The sequence below is a fragment of the Limulus polyphemus genome, unplaced genomic scaffold (genome assembly GCF_000517525.1).
Source record: "Limulus polyphemus unplaced genomic scaffold, Limulus_polyphemus-2.1.2 Scaffold7878, whole genome shotgun sequence".
Lineage (NCBI taxonomy): Eukaryota > Metazoa > Arthropoda > Merostomata > Xiphosura > Limulidae > Limulus > Limulus polyphemus.
Genome location: NW_013673488.1, coordinates 23,960 through 35,113, shown reverse-complemented (window position 1 = coordinate 35,113; position 11,154 = coordinate 23,960). Strand labels below are relative to the sequence as shown.

At 35.8% G+C, this 11,154-nt stretch overlaps 1 protein-coding gene across 1 annotated transcript in view; it reads left to right on the top strand.

Annotated features, from left to right (window-relative positions):
- Positions 1-7,443: 7,443 nt before the first annotated feature.
- LOC106474935 (L-2-hydroxyglutarate dehydrogenase, mitochondrial-like) overlaps positions 7,444-11,154 on the top strand; it is a 17,712-nt gene continuing 14,001 nt past the window's right edge. Inside the window, exons 1-2 of the mRNA XM_022403191.1 lie at positions 7,444-7,976; positions 9,077-9,280. Of these exons, the coding sequence (XP_022258899.1) occupies positions 7,926-7,976; positions 9,077-9,280 (255 nt within the window). The 5' untranslated portion in view covers positions 7,444-7,925. The remainder of the gene's footprint in view (positions 7,977-9,076; positions 9,281-11,154) is intronic.

Here is an 11,154-nt window from a genome sequence, read left to right as displayed (position 1 = left end):
TCAAACCTCCCTACCTAACCACCAGTGACCATCCACTTGGACATGTAAGAGCCCATCTGTCCCAGTTTGCACATTTATGGAAACATTTGCTTCTGACAGCTAGGTCATTCAGTTCCTTATTACCCACTGTTTCTTCCTTCACTTCTCTTCCTCACCTCCTTTTCTCTCCCAGTCTGCTACCTTTCATCACCCAGATCAAGCCTACCTTCAACAGCTGGATGGGGTGGTTTTGGACCTGATGGAGAAACAAGCTACAGAGAAAGTTCACAAGCTCATTCCAAGTTACTACTCTTGCATTTTCATTGTTCCCAAAAAATACTGGGGACTTGTGCTCAACCATATTTCTATCCTCCATCACCTGTTTTCTGATCATCCCTTATTTTCAGGTGGAGAATGATTTTTCTTTCTGCTCGTTTTTCCAACCCAGCCTATGGATGACCAAAGTATGTTCCAATAGCCCCTTCATCATGGCGTTTCCTCAGATTCGTCCACAGGGACAGTTTCTTCCAATTCTATGTCTTTCCATTCAGTATAGCATTGGCCCCATATGTATTCAATCACATTGTATGGGCTTTTGCTTGTCATCTGCATAGTCTGGCTTCTCCTGTCCTGCTGTTCACAAAGCCCCTTGCTTAGGGGATGGCTCATCAAATAATTGAAATTCTTCCCTACCTCAATCCAATATCTAATCCACCTGGGGAACCTTTTCAACTGTCACATCAGCTGTGCCCAACCTTCATCTCTACATCTACAAGACATCAAGCATCTGGTTACCAAAGGCTGCACCTCTCCTTCTGCATGGGAGTTTCTATCTCTTTTGGGGACTATGGCTCCTCTGGAACCCCATATTTCACCTGGCCAATTACATATGCTTCTCCTACAGTGAGCACTGTGCAATCAGTGGAGCCTGTCTGGGGATCCACTGTCTTCATGAATATTCCTTCCACTCTCTCTTATGGATGATCTTGCTTGGTGGCTAAGCTGCTCCAACACCACCTCTGCCATTCCCTTGCCTCTTCCCAAACCTATTCATGGATGCTTCTCTCATCAAGTGGGGAACATCCTTGAATTACTTTTACTTCAGGTTGTTGGACCTCAGAGGATTGTTCTCTTCATATCAACATTCTAGGACTGCACACTCTCCAATGGGCATGCTCCCATTTCCTTCCCCTCCTGGTGGATTATTTCATTATGATCCACTCAGACAACTACGTGGTTGCATCACACACCAACTGTCAAGAGGAACACCTAATCCAAGTTCCTTTACTTCCAGACTTTGGACCTCCTTTACTGGGCCCATTACAATCAGATGAGCTTAATTGCATGCCATGTTCTGGACACTCTGAAGATTGTTGTGGACCATCTCTATCAACAGGACCATATCTTACCCATGGAATGGTCCCTTCATGCTGAGAGATTCTGTTGAGTATGTTCCTTAGTACTCCTTTAATATATGCATTTGCCTCTCCTCTCCATACCAAACTTCTTCTCTTCTGGTCTCCTGTTCCTCATCCATCAGCTCTGGCTGTAGATGCTCTCAGTCAGGACTGATCTCATCTCTTTGTCTATACCTAGTTCCTTTTTTTTTCTTCTCTTATGGCTTCTTGCTCTGGTTTGTGAAACCTCATGCAAAGTGTTGCTGCTGATTCCTTCTGGCCTGTTCAACCTTGGTTTCCACAATTACAAAAAAAAAAATTCCACACACATCACTCTTCCATCATAGTGTGACAACTCTTCATCTTCATGTATGAGAGTTGTCTGATCCATCACCATCAAGCTGGACTTTCCAAGCATGTATCCTTCCTTCTCTTCCACTTCTGTCTATTTTCCAACAGAAATGGTGAGTCGGTCTCTCCTTCATCATTTTCCACCTGGCTGACCTACCTTACAATTCCTCATCTCTTTCTTCACTTGACTCTTTGACCATTGCTTGTCTGTCTCTACTGTTGAAGAGTATGGGGTGGCTCTGTCCATCATGTTCCATTTTTTCTGATACTTCAGTATTTTCTCTTTACTTGTTCTTACCACCCACTTTCTCTTTCTCCTTTATCTCATGATTCTTTTCTACATTCAGCCCTTAATACTGATTATTATGGTTTTCCTTTTTCTCCTGACATTCAGGTTCATGCTGGTCAGTTTCTGTCCCAACTTTGTTCTGGTGCCAGCATACCTCATCCTCCTTTTCTGGTTGATAACATGACTTGGCCTATCATCGGGCTGACTTCCCTTTTCTGGACACCCAGATCCTGGGTTCTCATATTCAGGTTTGGAGGCTAGATCGTTTATTTTGTCTTTCCCAAGCTCAATTCTCACATTTTCATTTTACCATTTCTACTCCTTTATGCTTTCTGTCCTCTTTTCACCTTCTTTCCAAGGCTATCCACCACTCCTCTGCGTGGTGTTTGGCGGAAACTCATTCACTTACCTTTTCTACTTTGGTGAATTTATCTTCCTTGGCCTTGTCACTCCATACTTGGTTGCTCTGTTGCTGGAATTTGCCCTTTTTTACTCATGTGCCTTTACCTCTCTTATACCTCATGGACCTTTATTTGGCTCCTTTCCTTGCCAGAGTGTTTTGAAGAGAGTACCTGAGTCTCTGGAATCGTGTTTTGAGGCCATGTGCTAATGTTCTTTCATATTCTTCATAGTTTATCATCCCACCCACGCTCCTTCTTTATGTATTTCTGTCTTCCATCCTCCTGCTTCCTCTCCTCTCCCTGTCCCCTTTTCCTGTTCTGCTCCCATCTATCATTCCACTGTTTGTAGACTTCAGCACCATCAGTTTTGTTGGTGACTATTCTATAGGCTCAGTGATAGTACCGACCCATTTGACTCAATTTGCAGACCTTTGGCATCCATTTGTAGCCCAGAGGGTCTTACTTTTTTCCCTCTTCCCAGAAATCCTGGTTCTTGACAGGGTCTGTTTGAAGAAGTGTTCGACCTATTGGCCAAAACACTATTGAACAGGTTTTTCATCCTTCTCCAGGATTTTATTCCCATCTGTTTGTTGTTCCCAAGAAAACAGGAGATTGATGCCAGGTCATAAGTCTTTCATGTTGCAATTGATTTCTTGACCTACCTCAATTTACCATGGAGACTTTTCTCACCTAAAAGTAGTCTTGTGCTCTGTCTTTGGATGACCAAAGTGGATATCATGGATGCTTATTTTCACATTTTCATTTCCTCTGTATCTGGACTTTACCATCAATTTGCTCATCAGAGTCAGATTTTTCAGTTTCATACTCTCTCTCTCTCGTTTTTGCCCAGTGTCTGCTCTATACATTTTTTGCTAGGTAGTCAGAGCTTTTGTTTGTCATATTCACAGCTTGGGATTGCAATTTCACCGTTACACAGACAACTGGTTTCTTTTGGCTCTATCCCATCAAGTCTCTTACAGCCATTCTCTTCTCTTTTGAGAGGCATCTCATCTTGGTTGGTTGGTCAGTCAAACTGGAGTAGTCTTATCTCCACTTAACCCTACCAAGATGGGTCTTGTTATGGTCACAGTTTAAAGACCAGATCATCATGTTTGTAGACTTGCACTCAAATTTTAATGAACTACTATTTTATGAATGTATATCAATAAGTTTGGTATCAAATTTTAGTATTATACATAAGTTACTTTATTAATTTAAAAGTAAATATTAAAAAAAACACCTAAATTTTGACTTGTGTGTGTCACATGGTATGTTGATTGCAGCATTGATTCAGATTAAATATTTATGATGTCCAAATACAAAATCTTTAGTTTCTTACAAATTAGGAACTCAAATGACCAATAATGACAAGCTAGAATGTCCTATCTTTTCTATTTGCTGAGATATTGCTATACTTAGTGAATCAAACATAGTGGCCCCACCCACCTCTTTCCATATTTGGAAACACTTGCTTACATACACCTATTCTGTCTATGACCAACCTCATACCCATTTTATGCTTCTTATATTTTTCATGCTATAACTTTTAAATTAGTAAGTGTATGTTAATGAAATTTGGCACTTTATTAGTAAACATTACAATGCTTTTATATACAAAATATCATTTTTTTTTTTATTAAGTCTTAAGGTTTGTTAAGCAATGTTTTTCTCATGCCTTTTTTTTCTTTTCACATGTTGCCTATCCAACAGGCAAAGTAATTTTCATTTTATGATTAAAAATACTTTTATGGATCAGAAAATTTTCAAATTTCACATGCGAAATCTTTATAATGTCCAGATAGTTATGAAATGTTTCTTAAGAAAAAGAACTTTACATTTTATCTGTTGTTTTCACTAATAAATCTCTGTATGGGTTCGGTAAATTTTACTGATCTTGTAATCACCATAAAAAATTATGAAATAAATATAAATTATGCCTCTTTCTTTGTAGAATAACAACATATTACAACACGAAAACATTAATGTTTAGACTAAATAGCTTAAATCTCATAACATTATACATTTATATATATTTATTATTTTTATTATATTGACCTTTCAGCTGTACCCTGCTAACAATACAGAAGTTACAATGATGCGGCACATGTGCTTTCATGTTACCATATCAAATATTATAAAACTGACCATTAGTCTTTACAAAGTGACTTATCTTGGCTGTGTTTTAGTAAACTAGTATTTTGTAAAATACAGTCACATTTCAATTATTATACATTATATGTGTATATAGATTATTACTATTTAGAAATAAGTTCTTAAACTTATTTTTATTAAAACATAAAACAGTAAATAAAGAAGTAAAGCAAACAATTATCTCTTCTAGCTACGATCTTTGTACTCAGTTGCTGCTTGACGTAGGTTGCTAAGACTTTTAAAATTTGGCATGTGGAGGATATGAAATGAAATAATTGTTTTTCAGGTTTTATATATACAGTTGAATAACAAAAGAATCATAAATTACTATATTGATACTATAATTTATCTAAAAATATGAAATTTCAAGCAGACTAAAGACACAACCTACCTCCTTGAAATCTTGGTTTGAAAGAAAGAGATTGCGTCCTAACACATGGAAATGGCTGAGAAAGCCACTATGGGGACATTCTGAACTTTCAAATGGTTATTCACATGTCATATATTGAAGGAAGTGTATATAAGGGGCCACAATGTTTGATTCATTTCATGAGTCATATATCAGCAAAGAGAAAAGATAGGAGGTTATTATTTTATATTCTAGCTTGTCAATATCAGTAACTTGAGTTCCTAATTCGTACAAAACTATAGACTTAATACTTTGACATCACAAAGATCTAATTTGAACTGATGCTGCATTCAACATACCATGTGACACACAAAAATTGATGCTTAACTATGTTTTTTAATATTTACTTAAATTAAAAAATAAAGTAATGTATAATACTAAAATTTGAATTACAATTTACAGTTTGATACCAAACTTATTGACATAAATTCAGGAAGTAGTAGTTCAATAACATTTTAAATATCAGTTAACAAATGTGATGACATAGCCATTGACCCATTACCTGTCTGGAGAGGGTTAAATTCCTTTGGGGCAAGTTTGAAGAAAGGAAAAATAAATCTCTTGGAAACTCTTGATGGAAACCATGCCCACTTTCTACACGTAGTCATATGATTTCTCACTCAACACTATTTCTCAAGATGTTTATAACCAAAAGAAAGAGCGGATTTGACACTACAATTTTCTATTTGTTATTTTTAAACTGGTGCACAGAATCTAATACAAGATCTTGAACATGCTCTCAGTATTGTTGCTCCTTATATCCTTTCTAACACTTTGTATTGTTTTTCACCTAAAAAGATGGTAATTTGATAGAAAATTAAATTGTACTTAGGTTTTAGTTTTATATTTTGATTAGTTATATGTTATTTATGTTTTAAAATGCCTATTAGAAAGGTCCTTTCAATTTTGATTGAATCAATAACTTGTGACTGCAGGCTACCCTGTTTTTCTTCCTCATTTTGATCTTCATCTGTTCACAGGTTGGGGCACTGTGTTGGCAGATCAGCATCTTTTTGTGGATAGATTCCACAGAAAAGTGCATTTCACATTAACTTACTGGATCAGTGGATGGCTCATTATACCTGTTTAAAGCTATTATCTTTTCTATACTACCATACCATATTCATTCGAACAGATATATCCATAGTGGTGGTGTAAATCAACAAACATTACACTACTTTATTTCACAACTCCATTCTTCTGTGGCTTCATTCTCAGCATGTCAGATTCCAGTTATGATGAACATTTTAGTAGGCTCTCTTTCATGATGTTGTTGGCTTCTTCCCACAGAATGGACTCTGCACCATTTAGTTTTTCAGTGATTATGTGAGTGGCTGAGTCTTTCATTGATTGATGCATTTACCATCGCAGACAATCATCTGCTTCCACCCTATTGGTTTACAGTCTTGGATCCAGCTTTTCTGGCAGTAGTTGCTTCAATTGAAATTGGGAGAATCTTTTTCTTTGCATCTTCTCTCTTTTCTACCTTTTTTTTTCACAATTACAGACAGAGATCAGTTCCAAAAAGTGTTGAGTTCTCCTCATTGCTCCATTCTGACTAGCCCAACCATGTTTTACCTGTTACACTAGCTTTCTTATGAAGAACCGTCTCCATTACTACCATTGAAACATCTTAGTAGTCAAGCTCAAATGTCCATTTTTCACATCAATGTTTGACATCCCTGACTTTATGGATGGTTGTTATTTGGTCATTATGTCTCATCAGGGCTGTTCTTTGTTAAATTGTATGTACTAAATCATTCAGGGGTCTTTAAAGAGGCTCTTAATACATTATGATTAATCATGCTCCTTGAATTTTACTCCAGTGACATTCATAAATTGGCCATTGCACTTGATTTAACTTGTTGGTCATAATGCACCTGATTACCTTAAAAATACTTGGCATCCTAGTTGCAGTATCAATTGGAAGACCTTATGCTGGCTGTTATGTGGAAAAATCTTTGTCTCTTCAGCTTCTGAATTCTGTTTGCCTCCTGTAGAGGTACTCCAAGACAGATGGAATCCTTAAGAGATGAGTTTAATTATGCTAGTAGAAAAATTTCCTAGGTTCTTTTGTAACATGAGATTTGGGTTTCAGATGGTTTGGTTCAATCAGGATTGTCGTATGTTTTCTTTTACTTCTGTGATTGTCTTATACATTATTCCACTTTCTGAACTGAGGCTCCATGAGAAGCGAACAGAGGATGCCATAAGGTAGCAGCTGATGCCTTGGCAAGTACCTTTTCCCACTTCTGCATACATGTTATGTTTCATTTCAAAATATTGGAGATGTGATGAGCATTCTTCAATTGATGCCTCATACTTTTATCCAAGGTGAAGTACACCGTACAGCTCATTTTCCTCTTGTCTTACTTCCTTACCTAGTCTTCTCAATGCACCATCTTCAGGACTGCCCGGCTCTTTTTAATTCTCCCTAGGTGTCTACTGACTAAGCCAGTTTTATGTCTTTGCTGGCATTTTAAATTATAGATGGTGGTATGTATTTTAGCTCTGTAGTATGCCTAATCTCTACTTAATTACTGGTCTTTTACCCTGAGGATCTTCCAATGGCAAGTGCAGGACAATGCTTTGTGCTCTGACCCTGGATGCCTATCTAGCTACTACCTGTGCATGAACCTGATTATACAGATATCTCCATACTCTCTGACCCCTTTTTATATCATAATTAAAGGGCATTTAGAGCAAAGCAGAATTCTGTTGTAAAATATGGTTTCCCTAATGTTATCCTCATATTTATTTTTGTCTCTTTTAGTGGCTGGGCTTCTCTACCCAGTTCTTCCAGATGCATCATGTTTGTCACATGCTGCTTTGATTGTAGATTCTACCTAGGCTCTGCTTGATCTCACCACTCAGTGTTCATGTGATCTAAGAATGTTACCTTTCCTGTCTCAGAGCTCTGCATCCAATGATATAGTTGTTGTTTTATCATGACACTCTTTAGTTCCCTTTTCCATCTCAGTGTGGGTATTCTTTCTGAGGTAAGTCTACCTGATTTGAAATTTACATTTTTCAGAATTAAAATTAATTTCAGTCAGGTACTTTTGAAATACATTCCCTCTCACTTCTTCACAACCAGAAGAAACATGTTATGACACCATGACTGAAATAAAGAAATCTGGCTTATGGTGGAAAAGCAAAACTTATGCACTTTTTCTGGTGCTTGTGCAAGAAATTATGTTAAAGGTAAGAGAGTGGAGAACTTTGGGTAAGGTGGGATATGTAATTTATTGCATCAAGGAAACTCAAAACTAAAAGTCACATGGTTGTTGACAGTGAGAATGACTTAACAAGAAAAGGTTTAAAGTCCTTTTGACCTTCACAAAGCTGCTAATTTGATTCCTAATTCTGGAGTTTTCAGTTCCTAACTTTTACATCCTTTATTGCTGTGAGCATCTTGTTTGAATGCTGCATAGTAGTCCAAAGTTTGTTCAAAATAAAGATAAGTGAATGTGGTTCATAAACTGTTAATTAGAAAGTATATTTATATTACACTTACATCAACTTAAATGAAAAATTGATGAAAAAAGAAGAGTCATCTGTAAAACAAAGGTTCCTATTCTTGACCACCTGAACAGTCCCTAAGATTTCAGGTATACAGATTACATGCCTACTTCTAATGATTAGAATTGTTCAACTAGCTCTTGTGAAGATCAGTTTGTTCACGTGTCTCACTGCTAAATACAAACAAGTATGCTGCCTTTTCTTAAGAAAACCCTACAGTTTGTCAGATACTGGGTTTATGATTATTAGATACACTTCATTACATGTTCTTGTTAGTCCTTTGATATATGTGCATGTATCTATGTTTCTGTTTATCTCACACAGGTTGGCTAAACATTTCCTTCATTTTACATCTTGTAGACTCAAATTATCTGAAGGACCAAGATGAAAGAAGAAACTATTGTGGCTGTTTTAATTTTTAACTATATTTTAATCAATTTTCAGATATTATTAAGAATTGTGTAACTGTAGTATATTTTATGACACCTAGCTATGAAAAAGAGGGGAAAAAATTAAAGAAATTAAACTTTTTTAAGTTAACTTGTGTAGACTAATATTAATGTGTATTTTGAAACAGGGTTTGAAAGCTCTTTGGTCCCCCCACACAGGAATTGTTGACTGGGGAAAAGTGAATCATTCTTACTCAGAAGACTTCAAATATCGAGGAGGTGATGTGTGTTTGCAGTTTGAAGTTTGTGGTTTTCATACAGTGCCAGAAAGTCAAAGATTTACTACTTCTAGCCAGAAAGAATTTCCTGTTAGGGTGACTAGTGAAAAACAGGTATTATAAATAAATTTATAACAAACAGAAAGTAAGAAAAGCTTAGTACAGGGTATTTTAATTACAACTATAATTAAAATTGTAGGAAATATCTTGCAAATATAAAATTAGGTTTTGTTTGTTCTTGCAGTTATTATTTTATAAATGTAATTTAGGCTACATTTACACTCTCCATGTGGCACCTTAAAACTGTGAAAAGACATATCACTGACTTTATGTATAACAATAACATATTATTACTTATTCCTTAAAAAGAATTAAAACTTTTTTATTCTTATTAACTCTGTTTCATTACTTTATTAGTGTTCATTGCATCATACAATAAGGATTTTTTTGTCAAATTTTCAGCAATTACTTTGGCTCCTCTCAACAAAAATTTTTATGTTTTACTTTATTCCTTTATTAGCTTTTAATATTGTCTGTTTACTTTCAAAATGGTGTGAGCTACAAAATAATTTAAATATAGTAAGTACTATAAGATAAAATATACAAATGTTTTTGATATTTTCACTTTTGTTTAGAATAGAAGCAGTTTGAAACTTTTAAACAAATTATTTCTAAACTTTTGTATTTGAAAGATCTATAAAGTATTTTCACAGTTTTTGTTATGTTTAAAAAAATGGAATGAATTTACTTTCTATAGGCATGCAGAAGGACATTTAACTTTCTTGATCCATATGCTAACTGACCCACTGAAAGTGTTAGGACATCTAACAGCTAATTTTACTCTGAATTTTAATAGCAAACTAACAGTTTGAGACAAAGAGATTATGCTGAGGTTTCTTGATTAATAGTGAGCTTTAAACTGGCAATCTTTAAAGAATTCATGATTCCTCAGTTGCACGTAATCCTGCACTTTATTCACTTCGGGATTCATGTTTTTTCAGTCACTTAATCCTAAGCTACATTGATTGTGGAATTCATGATACATCAATTGCACATAATACTAAGCTTTATTCACTCTGGAATTCATGTTTTCTAAGTAATTTAATCCTGAGCTTTTTTGACTATGGGATTTGATTCCTAAGTTGCATTTAATCCTGAACTTTATTCATCACTAATAAATTCATGAATTTCAGTTGCACTTAACCCTGAACTTTATTTACTGTGGCAGAGTTATCATTTAATTTATTCAGACAACATTGGGCATAAATTCCCCTTACCACTTCCCAGCACACCACAGATTCCTTTATTGCATTGAACATACAGCTTTATTCATCAATACAAATGTATCTTTGATGTTGTTACTTCTCTGTTCATTTGTTAATTTCCCGTAAAAATTCTTTCCAAATTAAAATACAACAAAGTCTCCTAATTTTACTAGAAACTCATCACGTGTTACCAGCATCGTGTGACTTCTGCTGTCGTAACACTGCCCCTTCCTTGGTATTGTTCGACTCGAACAATAGCCACTTACATTAAACCAATAGATAATTAACAATAACTTAATCAAATTTACAGAATTTACAAACACAAAATTAAAATACAACAAAGTCTCCTAATTTTACAGGATGTATCTTCTTCTGTACTGGTCTCCATTTCATTGGCTTCTGCTTCACATGGGGTTCATCTGCTCCATCAGGAAATGTCCTATTATTGGTAACAGTCACATCAGTGGTAGTAACTTCATCAAGGGCTTCACTGTTTCCCTTCTCAAAACCAGGTAGAGTTTCTTCTTTGACAGTGGCTTTTTCAGGTGACACGTCTTCAGCAGCATCATTTGTTCCATTGTTCCTTTTGTTCCAACTGAAATGTCCTGGACTGTGATAATCCCAAAGCCTGTTGGCATGCACCACCTTTGTTTTACCTCGCCGACCACATTTTATTTGGAAAGTCACGTCTGAGAGACGTTCCATAATGTTATATGGGCCTTC